Source organism: Pithys albifrons, chromosome 15 (genome assembly GCF_047495875.1).
Source record: "Pithys albifrons albifrons isolate INPA30051 chromosome 15, PitAlb_v1, whole genome shotgun sequence".
NCBI lineage: Eukaryota > Metazoa > Chordata > Aves > Passeriformes > Thamnophilidae > Pithys > Pithys albifrons.
Genome location: NC_092472.1, coordinates 17,584,477 through 17,606,277, shown reverse-complemented (window position 1 = coordinate 17,606,277; position 21,801 = coordinate 17,584,477). Strand labels below are relative to the sequence as shown.

At 50.5% G+C, this 21,801-nt stretch overlaps 1 protein-coding gene across 2 annotated transcripts in view; it reads left to right on the top strand.

Moving 5' to 3' along the window:
- The window catches only part of JADE2 (jade family PHD finger 2), a 74,977-nt gene extending 56,553 nt beyond the window's left edge, over positions 1-18,424 (top strand). The window contains exons 9-12 of one of the 2 annotated variants that reach the window (XM_071570675.1): positions 3,143-3,604; positions 7,553-7,670; positions 11,588-11,716; positions 13,940-18,424. In XM_071570675.1, the coding sequence (XP_071426776.1) occupies positions 3,143-3,604; positions 7,553-7,670; positions 11,588-11,716; positions 13,940-14,808 (1,578 nt within the window). In that variant the 3' untranslated portion in view covers positions 14,809-18,424. The remainder of the gene's footprint in view (positions 1-3,142; positions 3,605-7,552; positions 7,671-11,587; positions 11,717-13,939) is intronic. The other variant, XM_071570676.1, reaches the window with a different exon arrangement.
- The last annotated feature ends 3,377 nt before the right edge of the window (positions 18,425-21,801 follow it).

Genomic DNA, 21,801 nt, shown 5'->3' with positions numbered 1-21,801 from the left:
AGCCAGGCTGTGGTGCAGCCTGAGTCCTGACCATGCTTTTTTGGGACCCACTTCCCTCCTCCTCGCCTGTCAGAGCAACTGGAAGAGTTCACTGAGGCAGCATGGAATGCCAGGGCTCTCTTTGTTGCTGGCAGGCTTCTCCAAAGGGCACAATCTTCTGCTGTCATCATCTTCCAGCTTTTTGTTGCTGTTTGTTGGAGAGAAAGCTCTTGGAAACGTTCTCCACCACTCACTTGTCCATCATCACTTCTCTGCCTGCTGCTGCCTGTGCCACTGGTCCCCACCCCCTGGAATAACTGGTGTGGTGGTTCCCAAAGCTGTCCTCTGGTTGTGCCTGTAGCCCTGAAACCACAGGGTGACACCAGAGGAGGAGCAGTGTGTGTGTGCCCCGTGCTGCCCCCCTGCCACCCTTTGCCCCGTGTCCTCCGAGGGTGTCTGCGAGGCTGACAATGCCCATTTCAGCTGAGAAGCTCCACCAGGATCCAGACCATCTGTGGTCACAAAAAATCCCATGGCAGCTTTGTAAGGATGCAGAAGTGTTGTCTCTGATGGCTTGGCCAGCGTTCAGCACCAGTAATTAATTTTCCCTTCCTGAGCTCCCCTCGCAGGGCTGTTGGAGGAGCCACTTCCTTCCCCTCCAGCCCCAGACTGCAGTGGAGCACCACTGCAAGCTGCTAAACTTCTGCTTGAATTTCCTTGGCAACTGAAATCATCCCTCTGTTTCTTCCCAGTAAGAGTGATTTACAGACTAATTAACAGCCCACATTAATCTCTGGGGCAGTTTTCACCCTCTCCTGGAATTGTGTTTGGGAATGGATTTGCCTGGATAAGCCAAGTGTGCTGAAATCCTGGAAGGGAAGTGCTGTGAGATAACGCAGCATGATCGATAGCAAAGCAGGGGCTGTGCCAGGCTTTGAGGCTGGTTTATTCTGCTTGGCACATCCCTCCCTCCATCACCACTGGCTTTGTTCCAGCCCCGTTCTGGGATGGATCAATATGTTTTTATCGTTAGTTTATCCAAGGTCCTTTGGTAGCTGTGACTGACCAGGTACTTGCCTTTGTTGCCCTGTCAGCTGAGCTGCTTAATTATTTTCTGCTTGCATTTTGGGCATGGTTTCTGACAAGTGCTGCTTGCCATCTGTCAGAGGAGAGATCCAGGACAGGCATCACTGGATTTGCTTTATTCCTAAGGTGGAGTGATGGCCATTCCTGCTAGCAGGACATTGTCCTGGCAGAAGACATGGCCATGTTCTTAATGCTGTTTTTAGCCCTGGTGGCAGAGGCTGCAGGGAAGGGACATCACTCCATGTGGCTCAAAAGCCAGTGGGTGATATACTGAGTGCCCTGAGTCGATGTGGAAGCTGCAAGTCAGGTTGGGCTCCCTCTGTCCCTCCTTCATAAGTACTTGAGAACAGAACTGGTGCTTCAGCCGTGTGGGAGGCTGTGACAGGGCTTATCCCATGGGATGGGCAGGGCAGGCACCCACTGCCTGCTGTGGTGGTGCGTGCCCCAGGCTGGCATGGGCAGCACCAGTGGGTCCCTCACACTGCCAGGTCCACACAAGCACCAGCAGCATAACAGAGACAGAGGGAGCTGAGTTTTGCAAATTACTGGCTATTTTCATGAACAATTTCAGACTGAAATTAGGATGAAATGGCCATATTTAACAAAGGGTACAGTTCACAGTCCACTTGAGTGTGGTGCCTGCAGGAGTCAGTGCCCAGCATCACTGCCTGGAGCTGTGCTGGTACAGCCAGAGCTGCATCCAGCTCTTCCCACTGGTCTTGGAGGCTTTGGAACAGGGCCTGGAGAGCCCTGGAAGTGGAGGGCTTGGACAATGCTTGCCTATGCTTTTCTTGGCCCTGGCAGCTGGGGGAGCACATAAAAAATGTCAAAGGAAGGTATCTAAAAGCAGCAACATCAAAAGTTCACACCTGGGTGCCTGAGCAGGGTTCAGAGCTGATGGGTGGGATGCAGATTAAATGCTGTAAAACTTCTGCTCCTCAACTACTACCAGAGTATATTTATTTTTCTTTTTGAGAATTAAGATGCAGTAAAACTGAATGGTTTGTCATCAACATTCAGGAAATTCCACGGTGCCTCTGCCTGGTCCTTCAGGCCACAAGTGCATCTACATCCCCCACAAGAACAATCTTCTATTAACTCTGAAACGGTGCCCACAGTTAATAACCCACTTAAAATGTCTCATTATTGCAGTTTAACTGGTCGTTAGCAGCTGGAATAGACTTATTGCTTATTGGTTATGGTTGAAATAATTATCTGACACTCTGAGCCATTAAAAACCAGTTGATGAGTAGAGGGGGAGAAGGTGCTGACCTGGACACGGGCACAGCACTGGCTGGTGGGAGTTCCTCAGTAGGACACCAGGCTGAGATTTGTTGCCTGTGGGATCCAAAGTGGTTTAAGCCTGAGGCAAGTGAGGGAAATCATTAAAAAATTGATCTGATGCAAGTCTGACCATGTTCCAGCCACTGTACAAGTTCTAAAAAGTTTGTTTCATGATGTTGCCCTCTGGTTGCCTTTTTTTTTCCTTAAATGGAGCGAGTTAGAGGCTGTGTAATTTCCAGAGGAGGAGGAGGACATTTGGGAGCTTTGGCTTCTTAGATCCCATGTTCACTCATAAACCTTGCCATGTTCTCTGTGCTTCCAATAGAAGTGACATACTGCCTTTAGGTGTGGTAACAGAGGGAAGTAGCTTAAGGGGTGAAATACAGATGAACATTTCTCCATCAGGAAAAACATCCTGTAGGCTGGTGCTGTTCTTTGATTTTTGACGTGTCTTGTTGGAAGAACCACAAGAAGCTCCTGGTTATGGTAGGTGAGAGATGAGCAGGGCCTGTCACAGAGAAAAGAATTAAAGAAGGTAAAGTGGGAAAGTTCCCACTGCTACATTTTGAGCCCTGGGGTTCTTCTGCTTGGGTTTCTGGTGTTGGGCTCTTGGGTGCCTACAGCTGGGGCAGTGCAGATGTTCCTCCATAAGGAGTGTCCATTGTGGAGCATCCATCCCTTCAAGGCAGGTATCACCAGATGGGTTCGTGGTAAGCACTTGCTGCCCATTGTGCTGTCACTGTCCCCACCCCTGGTGCTGTGCCCTGGTCCTGACTCTGTCCTTGCCCCGCAGTGCTCCATGCCCGCCTGTGTCACCGCGTTCCACGTCACCTGCGCCTTCGACCACAACCTGGACATGAGGACGATCCTGGCAGACAACGACGAGGTCAAGTTCAAGTCCTTCTGCCTTGAGCACAGCACCGGTGCCACCAAGTTGCCCGAGGAGGCACGGACAGAGCCCGACCAAGCCCAGCTGGACTTGGAGAAGGTCACGCTGCGGAAGCAGAAGCTCCAGCAGCTGGAGGAGGACTTCTATGAACTCGTGAAGCCTTCAGAGGTGGCAGAAAACCTCGACTTAAGCGAATCACTGGTGGATTTTGTCTACCAGTACTGGAAGCTAAAGAGGAAAGCAAATTCCAACAAACCGCTGCTGACACCAAAAACAGATGAAGTGGACAACTTGGCTCAGCAAGAGCAGGATGTTCTCTACCGACGCTTAAAGCTCTTCATGCACCTCAGGCAAGACCTGGAGAGGGTGAGTACAGCCTTTCCCTGGGTGGTGTACCCCTCGTGCTCCAGCAGGGCTGCTCTAGTGTGTGCTGGTGGCTATAGACAGCACAAACCCTGTATCCCCTGACTTGGTTTGTCTCCCCTACCAGTTGTGCCCTTTCATCTTCATTCAGAAACATGACAGTGCTCAGTGTGTGTACAGCACCACTGCCAAAACACTGACACTGATGGAATAACTTAGTGTTGGTCTTAGCTGGGGGTTCCAAAGAACAAATGTGTGCAGGGAGAGGTGCCTCGGCAGGGCTGGGTGGATGGGAGGCAGATGATGCTGCTCTTCATGTCCACTATATCTAAACAGTCTGAAACCACAAAATTATCCTGTGTTGCCTCTCAGATGCTTTCCAGCAGCAAGGCACAGGAACATGTCATTATTTGCTTCCATTAAACATCAAAGACTGTGAAAGGCAGGAGTGAGAGCAGGGCTGGTGGGACTGCCCTGCTGCAGCTGAAAGTGGGTCAGCTCCTCAGGGAGCTGCTGGCAGAGGCAGAGCTGTGCCAGAGGATGCAGACACACACCTGCACCTCCCCGTGGTGCAGGGCTTCCTTGAACCCCCCCATCCACAGGGGAGGGAGCAGCTTTTTGGGTGAGAGTGAGCATCAGTCGAGCAGCAGTGCCAGAGCTCCCTGGGCTGGGCTTGGTCCTGCACACGCTGCTCTCTGTGGTCACGACTGCACCAATATCAGCCCCAAAATCACAACCATTTCCACCAGATTAATTGCTGAAAATGCTAAAATCGATGTGATGCCCTGTGGACACCCTCTAAAAGCCACCCCCCAGGGTGATGAAGGTGGTGGGGATGCCACCCCTGCATGTCCCTGAACCCTCTCCAAGCTGCTGTGGGTCTGGTCAGAATCTGACCTTTGGGGAGAAGGGCAGTGCAGGTGGGTACAACGTGTTCATGCCCAGCTGGGGTTTCAGCTCTGGGCCAGCACACCCCTGGTCCCTTGCTGCACCCACCTCCTGTGTGGATCCTGGAGCCCAAGAGTCTTTTCCTCTCTAAAAGCAACTGGATCTGAAGCTATTGATCTCTTGTCTGTGGTCCTGTCTGCCTTCATCCCTGTGGTCATTATTGTCATTGCTCTGCCAGTCTGTCCCTGCTCCCTCCTTTGTTCCTGCCTTTACCCCATGATGTTTCCACCTCTGTGTTGGGCTGGTGCCACCATTAGTGGGTCTCCAGCACCAGGCAACAGGCCACAGCTGCCCATCCCAGGGTGACAAGTTCAACTCACTCTTTTCCCTCCTCCGCTTTGTATTGCAAATCTAAGCCAGGCTCCTCTGCCTCCCACTGCTCCCCCTTGTTCCCAGCTTGGCTTTCCCAGCTGCAGTGACCTGCTGTGCAGCCCTGGGTGCTGTGCTTTGCTCAGGGCAGCTTCCCTTTGATTTCTTTGTGTCAAAACTCGCTGTTTTACCAGATTCCTCATTTTCCAGAGCTGCCTCCAGGCTTTGTGGGGTGTGCCCATCAGTGTTCAGGCTCTGCTTAGCAACTTCCTGCCAGGTTTCACTGCCTGGTCATGGAAGAGCTGTTTGTTTGTTCTGCTTCCAAGAATGGAACAATAAACAGCAGCTGGATCAAAGTCCAGTGCTCAGATGGGTGATACAGATTTAAATCCAATTGTTTCTAGTGCATCCCAGGTATCTGATCCTGCCTGGCAGTGCTGGGCACAACCACCCTGTTTCACTTGCAAACAGTGAGGAATCAAGTCAAACTGGAGACAAGCAGCTTGGGGGGGTGGCTTTCAGAGGGTGGGTGTCCACAGGACATCACATTGGATTCTAGTGTTTTCAGCAGTTTATCTGGATGAAATGGTTGTGATTCCAGGGCTGATAGTGGTATCTGGATCCAGGAGGTGTGAAGGCAGAAGCAGCAGAGCAGATGACATGGGGACAGCCATGGTGATGGTGTTTCCCCCTGCCATTTCTTAACCCCTGTCATTTCTGCACTTTACAGTGTCAGCAAATTAAAGCTATTGCCTAGGAATCCTAACACATTTTCCTTCTGACCTTTTTTAACCCTCTTTGCCTTTTTTTAAAGGTTTTTTCCCAAGGTCTGGGTGTTTAAATTAGCTTTAACTAAATGCTGTAGTTTCCAGGCTTTCACACCAGCATTTGAGCTTGGCTTGGGGAAGCAGCACTGGGTGGTGTTGAGCTCTGGAAGTGTGGGTAAATACCAGCAGTCTCTAAGCAAAGCTAAAGTAATATTTTCTTTCAGGAATATCAAATCACAGAGAAGAGACACCACCAAACACTTGGAAATTCAGGTTGCCAGAGGCAGTTGTTTTCTTCATAAAGAAATTTTAGTTTGATGTTTTCTCCAATCCAGAAGGAAAAAAAAAGAGCATGTAGTAAAATACACTATATAGTTTGTTGCCTTGTATTTACAGCTTGGGGATTCAACCCAAAAAAAGAGGAGCTTTTTCTCCTATATCCCTAAGCATTCCCAAATTGTCCTTAGGTAAGACCAGTGTCATTAGGGAATGGCTGCAGTTGTCCTTTTGCCCTCACAGCCTCTGGTGGCAGATGCCAGGTGAGCTGGCTTGCTCTGTCACTGTGAGAAACACAAAGGCTCCTGTCCATGTAGGGACAGTCCCCCAAGCCTGACAATACCCTGTGGAGAGGGGGTTGAGGATGAGGAGGGGGAGGAATTGAAGCCATCAGTGTCACACGTGAGTGTGGACATACCCACGCATGTTCCTGCCCATGAGTCCATTCAGGCCACCTCCTCCTGACCTTATTACAGGCAGCTTTGCTCTCTCAGAGCCTGAGAAAGCTGAGTAAATGCTGTCAGATCCTGTTAGCTTCCATTAGCACTTTCTGTTCCACAGCCAAAAGCCTCCACTTCCTCCCAAAGCCTCATCACACGCCGCAGACGCTGTGCCAGAGCGTGGGGCTGGCACAAGCATGGCACTGAAACCCATCAGAGGCAGGTGCCAGGAGGTGTTACACTGCTGGGGGTGTTTATCAGCAGCCCTGTGTGATGAGCTGGGTTGAGCATGAACAGTTACATCTTGTGCTTTGCTCTTTGTGTTTAGCCCTTCATATAATCATAGAAAGGGTTGGGTTGCATTGGAGGGGACTTTAAAGATCACTGAGTTCCACTCCCACTGCCCTGGTTAATGAGCTTTCTTGAGCTGGGGCAAAAAGCAGCAGGGATTTGCAGGTAGATGTGGAGCAGTGTGAGTAACCAAACAGAAGGGGCAGATGTGAGGTAAGGAGCTGCACCAGCTGCTGCCCTGGGCCAGCATCACCAGGGCATTCTGCTGTGTTTTCTGTGCTTTGTCCTGGTCCCTGCTTTAGTTCTGTAAGGCTCTCTGACATTCAGTGTCCTTGGCCTCATAGGGGCACCTCCATGCCAGCTCTGCCCCTTCCCTGCCCTGGCTGTGGGAAGAGTGCCAGTCCCTCCCTGCCAAAGGAGCAATTTGTGGGTGAGAACTGGTGCATTGACTCAAGGTACCAAGGTGTTTCTCAGCATTTGGCATTTTTCTGTCTGTGTCAGGTGTGAGCAGGGCATGTGCAGGGCTCAGCACAGTGCTGGGATGCCCAGAGCTGGACCTTGGTTAGAATGCTCCTTCTACAGCATCTTCCCTTCCCAGACTTCCCAGTGTCTGTGCTGGAGAAGCCACTCAGCCTTCCTTGCCCCCCCATGGCTGTTGGAGCCAGAACAGAGATTTTAGGCTTGGAATCACTCCCTGCATGGTTTTTCCCATATGTGTTGGCTCCAGAGCCCTCATTGCTAGTCCTGGTTCACCCAAAGGGCTCTGGTAGGGGTTCTGGTGCAGCACAGATGATGGTGAGGTGAAGAAGACTCAATCCCAGGGAGCAGGGATTTTCCTGGGCAGCAGAAGAAACAACACCACTTGAGGAGACCTGCTTTGACTCTGCCTAAACCAGACACTGTTTCCTGTGTTTCTGTAGGTAAGAAATCTCTGTTACATGGTGACGAGACGGGAGAAAATGAAACACACCATTTGTAAACTGCAGGAGCAGATCTTCCATCTCCAGATGAAGCTTATTGAGAAGGATCTTTACCCAGGTCAGTACCACTTCCCAGAGCTTGTTCTTGCAGCCACTGTCCCTGCCATGCTCTGAAACCAAAGTTGGGTTCTCAAGTCCCCCAACCCAGGGAAGTCAGAACTGCCCCCTGACCTGATGTGTTATTTTGGAACACATATGGTTCATATGTTGACTCAGAAACACACATAGAGCCAGACCCTGGGTGACCAGAGTGCTGGAGCTCTTTGTTTTCACAGACCCCTCTTGATCCTCCTCTCCCTGGGAATCAGTCAGAAGGACCAAGCATTGCTTAGGTGGGGATGCTGAGGCAGTGTGTGGTGCCTTTTGTGGAGCTGGTTGGGATGAGATGGCAAATCCTGGGCAAGGGGCTGACTGGTGGCAGTTGGCTCCCTGGCATGGGCCAGCAGCTCTGCTTCGGGCTCTTTGCAGATGCCTTTGGCTCTGTCAAGAATCAAGGGTTAAGCTGCTGGTGGAGGGTCTCTTGTTCAGGAGAGCAGCTCCTTTAGCTCTGGTGGCTGCAGCTCTGCTTCACATACCCTTTAGTGGAGATCATGCTGCTGCCTGCAAAGCCTCTGGCAACTGTTAGTAAGGAACTGAAATAAAGTTGGTTTCCTTTTGTCCTACTTTTTTTTCCTTTTACACAAGCAGTGCTGGAGCCCACAGCTCCTGCTCCCTCCTCCTCCTCCTCCTCCTCCTCCTCTCCCTTCAGTGGCAGGGCAGAGCAGACCCCATGGCTGCAGAACAGTTTTTCCAGCAGCAGCATCTGGTGCTTTGGCAGCCGCTTCCGACGGTTGTTGTGTTTGTGGCTTTGGAGTTGTGTTTGAAACCCATCACATGGTTGGGGTTTCTTCAGGAACCGTCTGGGCTGAGCTTTCCTTGACAAAAGTCTCCTTTGACTGAAGTTTTGGAGGCTGAGGAATGTGTATGTTGGGATGTCTGTGACTCAGGCCCATGCAAATTCCTCTCAGTGGCCAAAGCCAGGCTGTGACGGGAACAGGGGTGGCTGAGACCTGAGGTTGGCTTCAGGGAGATGTGTCCTGTAAATCCCAGCCCCTGTGACACTGTGTTGCTTTGTACATCCTCACTGAACCAACCTGGACACACACAAGTGGTGTTCCCAGCTGTTCCCACCAGCTGCAGACCCTGCATTGCACACCCATTCCTTGTCACCCAGGACATTCGTGCCGGGTGGTGCTCCTGGCAGTGATGTGCTGGCTGGGGTGGTGAGGTGGGAGGTCCAGCTCAGGAATACAGACAGAAGGCAGGAGGAAGAAGCTCAGATCCTGAAGGCAGGTGCCATGCACTGTCACTGCTGGGTTCTCTGGGTTTCAGGGGAATTGCAGGGGACCTCAGGATGCTCTTCAGTTCAGCTGGGTGAACCCAGTTTGTCATTTGCAGCTCTCAGGAGGAGACAGGCACAGGGTAGTGTGCCAGGAAGGGGTTTTGAGCTCACCTCCCTTGCAAACAAGGTGTTAGATGGCTGGAAATGTCCCTGGGGACCTGTGTTCCCCAAAATGCCTTGGACAGTCTGACCACCGGTGCATGGCCACCCTCTCTCTGCTCAGTGATGGGGTGGGAGCTGGCAAATCCTCCCAGGGAGAGCTGGGGCAGCAAATCTTCAGTTTAGGTCCTTTCCTCACCAGTGGGGTGCAGGTGCCAGCCAGTGATGGGGAGCTGTGCTGGGGCTCTGCTCATGGTGTTTCAGGGTTGTCTGCACTGCCCAGTGTTGGTGCTGTGCAATTGCCCTTCTCTAAAATGTTACATGTACTTGAGGAAAAGCACAGCTGCCTTTCCCATTGTTTGTTCTGCTAAAGGTGAGTGATCAGAGACAAACCCACAGTGGGAGGATGGCCCAGTTGGGGATTGGTAGGCAGGAATGGCTTCAGACAGACCCTGTGATGCAGGTGCTCTCTCTCCCACCCCACCTGGCTCATGTTTGCCCATTCATCTTCCACTCTGAACCAACCAAGATGAGCTGCTTTCTCTCTTTTTTGGTTGAGCCTCAGTAGGGATTCACTTCCCCCTCTGGGACCCAGGTCCCAGGAGTTGCTGCTGCCAGAGAAAGGGCCCAGCTGCAGGGATGTGGTCCTGGTGGTTTGGGCATCTGTGTCCTTCCCATGCCAGGGGGACATCAGGGACCTGAATGCCTTTTGTCATCAGTCCATAAAGTCTCCTGAACCTGGGAGGAGTTCCCTTGCCAGGTGATGGTACCCAGAGCTACAGATACTCAACACCCAGTGGGACCAAAGCTTTGGATAACTCACTGCTGCACTTTCCAGCATCACTGAGCACTTACTGGTTTGGAAGCAGGGCATGGTTTCATCCTCCCCCCCGGCTCCCAGCCAGGCTGCTCTTCATACCTGGGGTTCCTTGGAGAAAGGAAGAATCTCCGTTGTTTCACCCAGATGAGGCCAGTTTTCAGCTGCTGGTACAGTAGCCATCAACTGAGATCTGTTGGGGTTGTTCCAAAGATGGTTTTGGCACAAAGGTTTTTTTGGACTGGCTCCCACCTAAAACTCCGAACAGGAGGGGTTTATTTTTCCCTCTGTCAGATGATCATTTAAGCAGGAGATTCTTAATAAAATCAGTGAGAACTGCCCGTGTAAAATGAACCCTCTTCTCCTCCCTGTATTTTTCTTGCACGGAGTGGAAAGTAAACACTGTCTGGCTTTGAAACACGGCTACTATTTTGACAGGTTCCTCCTCAGAAAGTGCTGCTCGGGTTTCTCTTCAGCCCCGTTGTGCTGTCTAAACAAAGTGAAGATTTTGATTTTGTAAGCGAAGTGAAAAATGTGTCTGCCTCCCTCCCGTTACTTGGCAGCAACGCAGCAAATACCAGTTTTGCCTTTGCTTTTCTTTCTTTCTGCGAGTCCTTTGGTCAGGAGGGTTTCTGGCTTGGCAAGCCCAGGACTGTAAATCCTCTGTTAATCCAGACTCAGGCAGGTGCAAAGCAAATTCCCTCCCCTGCTCACCCAGTACATTTCCACTGCAAGGGGAGAGCTGAGGTTATTCCCTCTGACCCATCCACTCCTTGGCCTCTCTGCCAAGTCTCTTGAGGCTTTGCTGCTGACTGACACAATAAACCCATTTCTTCCTTAAAATCATTGCTCAGCCTATGGGCCAGACTCTGAAAAACTGCCTGTCTCACCTCCACTTCCATCAGCCACCCACATTATGGTTTAAGGGCAATACCCTTCCCCCTCTGAAAATTAATACAAGTTTCAGCATGGACTTCTGGGGGAGAATGGCTTAACAGAGTAAGTAAAAACTGTTGCAAGTATTTTACTTGGCTGTGCAAGTTGTACTTTTATAGGGTGTTTGTCCTGTTTACCCAAGAGGAATGAATCCAGTAGAAGTTCAAAGCCATTTAGGAAATGCAAATTTTTAGGGGAATGTCTGCATAGCTAAGGGTTCAATCCCTGCCTTTCCACAGGCAATCCTGGTCCTCTCTCCTGCTCCGTGTCCTTACCTGATTTAGGGTTTTTATCACCCCTGCACACTTTGAGTGGGAGCAGCTACTGCTGCCAAAGGGCCAAATCAAATCAGGATCAGCCTCCTGGCAGGTGTCCAAGCAGGATTTGGGGTTACTCCCTTGTGGGTCCTCACCCCAAAACCCTGATCCAGGGGGGCACCTTGGTGGCTACAGAGTGTCCGGCGAGTTCTCTGCCTTCAGTGGGGCTGCTCCTGTGGCCATGCTGAGCTCCTCTCCAAGGCCCAAACCTCTCTTTTATATAACCTACAGGATTCAGATTTTCTTAAAATACAGAGGCTGTAGCCTTCAGCTGGCCAAGAAGTGGTTCCTGTCCCGCTTTGGAGCTGTTTGCAGGTCTGCTCCAGGTCTCCACTGCAGGGTGTCCCCACGGGAATTTGCTCATCTCAGCATCCCTGATGCCTCATCTCACATGGAGTTTTCCTTTCTTTTCTAAAAAATGCCAGAACAAACTGGGAAGAAGACAAAGGGTAAGAAAAGTGATCCAAGAAGGAAAGGAAGAGATGGTAGAAAAAGTAGTCCTGAGAAGACAGAGAAAAGGAAATCAGTCAACGAAACTGTGTTGGGACAACTGGGTAAGTCTGATTTTATGGGCTCAGAGCTGACCTGTGCCACTGGAGACTCCCTGTTTGGGGAGCAGAGTTTAAGACCCCCAGCCCCTGATCCCTCCTGCACGTACACGGTGGAGTTGCACCTTCCATCTCTCCTCTGTAGGAACCAACCTGAATTATCCAGGTCCTGTGAGAGAGACTGAGTCCAAAATATGGTCCCCGGTGGAGCAGGGGATGTAAAATCCCCTCTGTAGCCCCAGGACTGGGAGGATGTGTTACAAAATCTGTGATGTGCTGCTGGAGTGTGAGTGCTCTTTTGGGTGATAAAATCAGACTTACCCAGCCCTGGGCAGGGCTGTCCCTGAGTCTTCTTTGTTGTGTGGCACAAGGGCTGTGAGTTCCCATGGCACGTGCTGCCTGTGGTCATCATGCTGGTTGTGCTGGGGGTCCAGGAGTCAGGCCTGGAGTCAGGTGCATCCAGGAGTCAGGCACAAAGCCCATCCATCTCTTGGATTTGCTTGGGGGAAGAGGAGATACAGGCTGGCCCTGCAGATGCTTCACCCACCTCCAGCTCATCCTACAACCCTCCACAGCAGGCAGGGCTGGGGGCAGAAAAAGAAACAGAACAAAAAGAGCTTTTGGACAAGATCCTTGACAACTACATGAGGTTTTTGCATGGAACTGGGTTTGTTTGTCTTCCTCCTGCGCTGTCACCTCTGCAGGAGGTGATGAGTTCTCATGTGCTCAGCTGCCCCACAGGTGCCCAGGGGTGCACTGGTCCTGTGGGGCTCTCGGGCCTGAGGGTGCTGTAAAACCCTCCAAGGGGTACAGAGCATTTCTGTGGGAGGTCTGGGGGTCTGGCCACCCTGCCTTGCTCTGCCTTGTTTATTGCTTGCCTGACTGGGCTGCTTTTCTTCTGGTCACTTCAGAGCTGTTGGGTTTAGCCCCTTTGGAAATGAGGCTTTTGCACTCATTCTGTCTCTGCTCAGTTCACTGCCAAAGAAGCTTTGGATTTGATTTTCTGGGGCAAATTCCAGCAAATGGTGGAGGTTGGGGCAATCTCAGAGGAAAGCTGCATAGCTGTGAGCCTGGGAAACCAGGCAGCTGACCCAGAGCTTCACCACAGTCTTGTAACCTGCGGGATGTTGTGAAGGGCTCAAAGCATCCCTTGTCATCAGAGGAGGGCTGGGGAAGGCAAGCTGGGCAGTGCCCTTGGGCTCCTTGGTGCATGAGTACCATGCAGTGCCCTAAGCTCATCCTTGCTCCTGCTTCTCCTTCCCTGCTTTGGGCTACTGCCAGGGTGGGGTGTTATCTTTTCCAAAAAAACATGGTAAGGTGCAGGAGGTGCAGGGTCACATCCCACATTGCTGGTCACAGGTGGGGATGATGCAAAGCTGTCACTGCAATGGGCAAACACTGTGGGTGTGACTCGCCCTGCTCATGCCACTGCTCTTTCCCTCTCTCTTGCTGGAGTGACTGTTCCAAAGGAAATCCAAAATCAACCCTCATTTTATCTCCATCCATAAAAGTGGCTCTGAGGTTGAACTTGTGGGTTTCTGTTTCAAGGATTAAAATGTGTGTGCCTGTGCAGGTGTGAGCCTCTGCTAACTGGCCCCAGCCCACAGGGCTCACTCTTGCTCTCAGAGGTCATTAGTAGGAAGTTTTTCAGCTTTTTCTGTTCCAGTTTTCATCTCTGCTCCTCTTCTTCAGCTTCCACACCTCTTGAGTTGTTCTCAGATCTGCCCCCCGTGCAGATTCAGCACCAGTCTCATCACCACACTGGCTGCCTGGCTCTGGTGGTGGTCCTTGTGGTGACCTGGTGGCAGCTGCTCCCTGGGGAACCTGTCACCTTGCCTGGGCACAAGTCCTGCTCTGTCACCAAATTTGTCAGTGTGTACTTGGATTGTTTGTCTGCCACCTTTGCACAGGAATGTATTTTCCACCCGTGCTGGGATGGGATCATTACTTGGCATCTTCGCTGAAGAAAGATGCTCATTTTGGATTTGGGGAGGCTCATGGAGTGTTGAGTGTGAAGGACAACTCAGGTTGTCATGCTGTGACCTCAGTGAACTCCAGATTCAGGGTCGGTGCTGGAGTAAACCATCCTGTGTCCTGGTGTGGTGTGTTATGGTTGACCTTTAGGGTGTTTCTCGTGTGCTGGGGAGTTTGTTGAAGTTGGTGGCAGTGATGGAGGACAGTGTGGCTGTTCTGGCTTCTGAGGCAATCTTTCATTCTTGTTTTTCCCAGGCTTGTCAACCTCCTTCCCCATCGATGGGACCTTCTTCAACAGCTGGTTGGCTCAGTCGGTCCAGATCACCGCGGAGAACATGGCGATGAGCGAGTGGTCCCTCAACAATGCCCACCACGAGGACAGCACCCCCGGCCTCTCCGAGGAGCTGCTCCAGGACGAGGAGACCTTGCTGAGCTTCATGATGGACCATTCCCTCAGGTCCCCGTTCAGGCAGAGCGAGGCCACAAAGAAAGTGAAAAGCAGAACGAGAACGAACGCTAAGAAAAAGCCGCCGCGGAGCAGCCCCCCCGCCGTGGGCAGCCACCCCGAGGGCTCCGAGCCCTGGACTACCAACGCCAGCAGCTTGCCGGGTGATCCCGCCAAGCCCTTCGCTCCGGATTCCAGACCCAGCAAGTCGGAGAAAGGGGCGGCGAAGCTTCCCGGCGACCGCAAAGGGACGGGCGAGGCCAAAAGGGCGGCCAAGAAGGGCTCTGTGCAGAAAGCCAGCGAGCCTCACCCGGCTGGCGGGGCACGGGGCTGCGCCAGCAGGGAGGAGGAGGAGGACGAGGAGGAGGAGGAGACGCCGCGCTGCGCTCAGCCGGAGCCCAGCCCCGCGGCCAAAGTGCCTGACTCCGTAGGTAGCCCCAAGACCATCGTGCGGTTCAAATTACCAAAGGAGAGCCGGGGCCCGCGGCGGTCGCAGCCCCCCAAGGCCGAGGGCGCCGGCGTTGCTCCCCTGCGGCGCTTCGACGCCGACACGGACGGCTACTTCTCCGACGCAGAGATGAGCGACTCGGACGGGGAGCCCCGCGGCGGCCGCGCGCAGCGGGGACAGCTGGACACGGCCAGCGAGGACATCGTCAGGATGAGCATCCTGGCGTCCTAACTCCTCCACGAGGCCTCAACCCAGTTCCAACTGCCATGTCCGATTCCTGCCTGGTATCGCAGCAAAGGGGGTTTTTAATATGTGTATATAGTTGGAAGTTTGGCACTGTTGTCTTTCTCTTCTCGATACGCCTGAGATGCAGCTTCAGCTTCACCGACATCGATGACTGTGGCAGCAGCGGCCCCTCCCCGGCTCCCTGCCAGACCCCACTGCCCAGGAACGCGCCGGCGCCCGGCAGGACGGATGCCGAGGGTGCCAGGAGGGCGAAGGGTGCCGGTGCCCGCGCTTGCTGCGGGGATGGCAGTTCAATTAATGGGCATTATTTAATGAGGGGCAGGTTTCTGCCCCGGGACGTTGCCCTCAGAGCAGGGAGCGAGCAGAGGGTCCGGCAGTGACAGCTGTGGGAGGGGAAGGTCCCGCCCGCCTGCGCAGAGATGAGGAAGCAAAATAAGCGATACTAAAATAAATAATGACTAAAGCACAAAAAGCTTGTTGGAGGAAAACGCTTGGGGTGGAAGAGAGCAATGTTACATTTCTATTTTTAGGAAAAACCCCTCGGTCATTATTTTTCCCCTCACCTTTCCATCTGGTTGGGATCCGTCCAGGGGCCAGGATGCCAAATTTCTCCCCGTGCCTGCCCACATTGAGGTGGATTGCAGAACTGCAGTGATTTCCTCAGGTGAATGGGTCAGCTGGCAGCAAGCTGGAGAATGGCAATGTGGGGCAGGAGGGAGGAGAAAAGCATCCTTTGAAACCACCACGGGAGGCAGGGTTGGTGTAACCCGGGAAGTGGAGCGGCTTTTCCTGCCCGGCTCCCCTGTGGTGCTGCCGTGGTCCCACCATGCCAGGCTGGCACGTTGGCAATCCCCTTTGCACACCAAAACCACAGCCCCAAGGCCAAACGTGCTGTCACTGAGGGGAAATGGCAACCCTTGCCATCACTATTGTGTTTTTCTACTCAACGCTACAGTGGAAATGATGAATTTATTCCTCTCCATCCTTTGGGGTTTTGTTTTTGTTATTCCTTAAATCCTGGTTACAAGCTGTTGACTCGTTGTGGAGGGGTGATTCACAGAAGCTGACATTATAAATATTACAATAATTTAATGCATAAAATGTCCCCAATAAGCCTTAAATGTTGTTTAAAAGCCCATGTTACCTATAAGTCAGGCGAATTTCCATGTTTGCACTTAATTGCACCATTACTTCGGTTTTGGCTTCAAAGGTCACAGTTAAGTCATGCTACGTGTTTTATTGGAGTGACCCCAGTGTGAGCTCAGGGAACAAAAAAAAAAAAAGGAATTCACTGAAACTTTTGTTGTTGTTGTTTTTTAAAAATAAAAAAATGCTTAAAAAAATAAAAAAAAAAAACAAACCACACCACAAACCCAACCCAAACCTGGGACACTTCTGCAACCGGTTAAACCCATCACTAAACAAAAAAACCCTTGCAATTGTCAAACCAATCAGTCAAAGAATTTTGTGGATGCCAAAGAAATATTTTGACAGTCAAGCAGCACAGCCAGAAACCGGAAACTTGTCACTATGAAAAAAAAAACAAAAAGATTGGAAGTTATTTAGCAACCAAGGACTAAAGACACACTCATACCACACTGCTGCGGCGTTAGGTTCCAGGCTTGCTTCGAGGGATGCTGCTGCTCCGAGACCGCATCCTGCCCTTTTGGTTTCCGATGCTTTTTGCTCATTTCACTGTGAGCTTTCTTTTTGAAACTCTGAGACTCTTCCGATTGATGTTTTAGGGTAGATCATCTTTATCAGCCTTCCAAAGTCCTTATTCTTGATCCAATTGCAGCACAGAGCAGCGATGACAGCGCAGCCGATCCCAGGCACGGCGAGCGGCGGCGGCTCAGGGCGGGATGCCCAGCCCTGCCCAAGCCCAACACTCACCTGGCTGAGACTGACTGTGCCTGGGGAGGAATCTTCCTCAGATGGGAAAAATGTGACACAAGTTATTAGTGGGGGGAAAAAAAAAAAAGGAAACAAAAAAGCAGCAAAAAATCAACAAAACGGGAACCACCTTTGTTACAAATTAGCATAATCCATTGAGGTTGGAAATGAAAATCTGCTCATGAATCAAGGCTCAGTATGTTCAGATAATGTTAAATACAGTAAATAGGACTTAGTTTATCTTATCAGGCTTGCTAGCTTTAGCTCCAGTATCCTAGTATAAGAGTCATAACAATAATCAATATGCTGCCTTTTAATGAATCTTGCTTCCGTGTGCTTCACTCAATTATGGTTAAAAAAAAAGCAATCCACAAATTTCACTGTACACAGCTCCATTCATCAGCTTCTGCACTACTTGTCTTCTCAGTACAGGAAAGCAAAAAGGGGGACACTTTAAAGAACAACCAACCTTGCACCACCAGCACCGGGCAATAAACCAGTTTGAAACACTCCCAAAACTTCAGGCGTCGTGTTTTGCCATCAGGAAATGGCATTTAGGTGGGGAAAGCTGGTGGGGCACAGGGACAGGAGTGGGATAGTGGGAATAGAGAGGAGGAAAGGGGGTCTGGTGGGCCACGTGGCTGAGTGAGGGCTGGACCGAGCATCCCCTGCCTGGTGTGTCCTGGGAGCAGGGGGGTCTGGTGTTCTGGAGAGAAAATGCACAAGGAAAATATTTTTGATGTTAATGTAAATGTATTTTGAAATGAATAGAAAGAAAGAGAGAAAAAAAAGTTTATTTTAGTAGAGAAATGTTGTCTTTTAAGATGTGTAAACTGCAGGAATCAACATTTGCACTGTAAGAGCACCTGTTTCCTTGGAGAAGCAGGGGCTGTTGGGATGAGGATGCAGAAGGCACCAGGCCCTGATGGAGCACAGCCCATGCCTGTGGGAATTTCCTGAGGACAGCTCCCATTCCACACTCCCATTTTCCCCACACCCCTCCCTCAATTTTTGTCTTTTTGGGGTTTTTTTTGCTTGCACCTCTTTTAGGGGGGTCAGGATTCCTGCTGTCCCACGGAGCTCCCCCCAGGGTGGGATGCAGAGCTGGGAGGGCTGCAGGATGCAGGAAGATGCTGCTGCAGGGCAGGCCCTGAGGTTTTGGTTGTTCTCTAAGGAAATCCCCCAAGTTTGCACCATTCCACACACAAACCAACCCACTTCACATCAGTTACAGGAAACGATATGAATGTCACAGGAGGAGAAACCCTTCTGTTTTCTTTGTTTCAAAGAACGTGATGTGCCATTTGTTAATACAAAAGAGAAATATTGAAAATATATTGAAAAGAGCAATTTTAAATTATTTTTGGCTTATGTTGCAATATTTATTTTCTTGTATTAGAAATTCCTTTGTAGAGAAAAAATGTATTTTTCATGAATTCAAAAACCTATTTCTCCTTTTTGTACATTTTCCATGTTAGTTAATCCTTAAAGCAATATAATGTTATCAACCTCGTTCTGTGTGAGACTGTATTATGCATGCTGTTTGTGTTGCCTTGGAATAGCTCTGTCTGCCATTATTTTCATCCTGTTTAGATACAGTGTATGCTTTAATTCACATTGGGACCATGGCCCATTGCTTATGAAATACCCCTTTGCATTCCTCAATGTGTTGGCAAATGCAGTCAATAAAAGCAGTGTTTTCTGTGTACCTCGTGTTGGAGTGAGCAGACCCACCCTGGGACAGGAGATCCCACTGGAGCATCCCAGGGATGCAGCTCTGAGGGATGCAGGGCTGGGCCAGCCCTGCTGGTGCAGCCACTCTGCCTGGAAATAGCAAATTTCCAAACTTCCATTGCATCTCCATTTACATTTCCATGCCCAGACCTCAGCCAGCCCTTGGAAAACACAGCTGGAGACATTTGTAACAGCTGGAAGGGCAAGCCCAAGCCCAAGCAAGAAGATGCTCACAGAGTCCCCCATGCCAGAAAGTTTCTATAACTCAAGATAATTACCTTTCTCATGGAGATTTAAATTTTGTTTTTCAATTGGAGCAAAACCCACAGGAGAAGGAAGCCCTGCTGCAGGATGGGGTGCTCAGAGGAACAGCTTCCTGCCCCAGGAGCTGCTGGAACAGGCAGGGAAACGCTGCTAGAGTTGCTGTCCCTGGGAGAAAAAGCAAGCTGTGAAATTCAAAATACTGCAGCAAGTGTTGCTGTTTGTAAGACTCTCCTTGTTACCCTGATACCAGCCTGACCTAGTGGGTGGCATCCTGCCCATGGAAGGGGCTTGGAAGTTAATATGTCTAAGGTCCCTTCCAACCCAGACCCTTCTGTGGTTCTGCTGGTGGTTGCTGGGCCTGACCCTCCAGCTGTGGAGCGTGGTGGGAGCACAGGGCTCATCACACAGCTTTAAAAACTTGAATGGGATCCACATCATCCTGTGAATACTTGGCTGGCTTGGAGGCCACAGGCAAGAATTCTGCCTTGTTGCAGCATATACTGGAGTCTTCAAAGAATGGCTCCTTTTTTCTGCCTTTTTGGCATTTCCTGGCACATTTTTCTTCTGTAAAATTGACCAAGTGCCCAAACTGCTGAAGGAAAATGAGCTATTTAATAGACATCCTTTGTTCAGTTTATTAGCAAAGGGATTAATCAGGGAAATCACAGGGCACAAAAACATCCATCTGAGGTGGGTCTTCTGGGGGGTGAGGGGAAGAAGAGGGACCTTAAACCACCATGGGCTTAAATGTTGCTCTTAAATGAAAAGGCAAAGGGTGAGCTTATTGCAGACAGGATTTTATTACTGGGCTGTGTTATTGCTCACAGATCTCAAGGCACCTCAGTGATGAACTCAAACTCTTGGCTGGTCCCAGAGCCCCAAGGTACAGGCACAGTGCCCACAGCATTGTGAGTGAACCCACCTGTCCAAAGCCAGCTCAAGAGGTCTCTTCTGTAATAAGTTTTTCACCTATTTTAGGCAGGGAGATATTAAAGATTTCAATTCCATAAAGCAGGGAGTGAGGCCAGACTGCCTGTCATGGTTTAACCCCAAACCAGCAACCCCTTCCCAACTCCCAGAATGTCCAAGGGGATGATGCTCAGCACAGACAGACCTTGGAGACCTGATGCTTATCCTTGCAAAATGGCAAGGATTTTGTCTTCAAAATATTTGAGGCTAATGGAAGAGCTTGGCAGCTTCCTGGGAAGGTCCAGCCCTGCCTCTGGCACCTGTGTTAGACCAGAGATGTCTGGGATGGTCTGGCTGGAATTATCATGGGAATGGGCAAGGGGAATGGAGCACAAACACCTACAAGTAAAAGAAGAGAGAATTTGGGGTAGCTAAAAAGACTACATCACCTCTGTGTGTCCTCTCCACTTCCAGAGAGCCCATTTCCCAGGAGATAAAATACCTGAGGTGACAACAAAAGCAACTTACCAAGAACAGCTCAGCTCCTTATTTCTGACATCCTCCTGTTTAGACAAACTCCTTCTAAACCCCCAGCTGGCTCTGACAGGAACAAGGGAACAAGGCCTGGACCCAGACTGGGGGTACAAAGCTGGGACAGCACCCCCACTGCTCATCACCATCACCAGGAGAGTCCTTGGCACCGGTCCCTGAGCCACCAGCCACGAGGGCACTGCTGGTTTTCCAGGCACCCAACAGAGCAGGGACAGACAGACCTGGGGCACTGGAGCTCCACCACCAGCACCACATCATCCCTCTCCTACAGCCCAGCCTGAGAAATAACTCCCCAATAAAGCTACAAAAAGCCATTCTTGCTGAAAATACAGATTTATAGGCACTTACAGCACATGGGGCTTCCCTGTGTTGCTCACTTGGCGTTTGCCTGTAGTGTCCTCATTGCAGACAGCACTGAATACCTCAATCTGGAGTGAGCAGCCACAGAATCATTTCAATTTAATTGCAAAATAAATGTTAGGCTAGCCCTGATATGTTTTGCATAAGGATTGGAAGTGCCACCATAAATACTAATGGTGCAAATACACCCCAGTGTCAGTAAATCATCAGCAACGGGTGTGGAAAGGAATCAATTTTCCTTCAGCTTCTCCTGAAAGAAATGCAGTCAGACCTTGTTTTATTGTGTTTGATTAAGTGCTGGTGGTATAACATAATTTCCCCTAACCATTAAAACCACTGGTGTTGTACTTCAGCATAAATGTGATGAGAGCATATTTAATATTTACTCTTCCAAAGTTAATGTGTTTAAGGGAGACATTTTGTGCACTAAAAATAGTTCCTTTGCCTTGGATTTCCATGTAGGGCTGTGAAATGATGTGTCTGCTGTGATTGCAACAGATGAATAAGAAAAAAAAACCCCTCTAAAATAATAAACAAACCTATGACTAACCCACAAAACAAGGGAAAAAAATTCCCACTGCAGCCAATGCCACCCCTGGCTGATCCAGAGGCTTCCACAAGGCTGTCTCTGCCTTGATGTCTTGCTCGTCCCAAACACTTGACAAACTCCTTCCCTGTTCATTTAATGCACAAGTTAAAAACAGACTCCTGAAGGGTCTAAACAGCCACTTTTTCCATGGAAGATTTAACCAGGTACCTGTTTTTCATGGAGACTCATCTTGGGGATGAGATGGGACTGGTATTGCTTGCAGGCAGCTCTTTCTTCTCCTGTGGTGGCCCCATATGCTGGAGATCCACCACAGAGTTGTGGTGGGGAGGTGCTCAGCCCCCAGCCAAGTTTTGGGGGCACAGGGTGAGCCCACAGCTTTGCCCACATCCCTCCCTCATCCATGAGAGGGTTCCATGGGAGCAGCTCCTGGTCCTTGTCTGCCATGGGGTATAAATCATACAAACAGTTTAGAGGGGAATTAGGAGGTAGAAGGAATGCAGTTCCCTTCCAAAATCAGGAATCAGGTGCTGGGGGTGTTGTTTGTGCTGTGGGTGCTCTGAGAAAGGAGCCCTGGGAGTGCCCATGAGCTCTGGTGGTGTGTGCAGTGGTGGGATGGAGTTTCCCACAGTGGTGGGATGTTGAGCATTTCCCAAAACTTTGGGATTTGGGCATTTCCCAAAGCACTGGGATGGCATATCCCACCTAATCCACTCTGC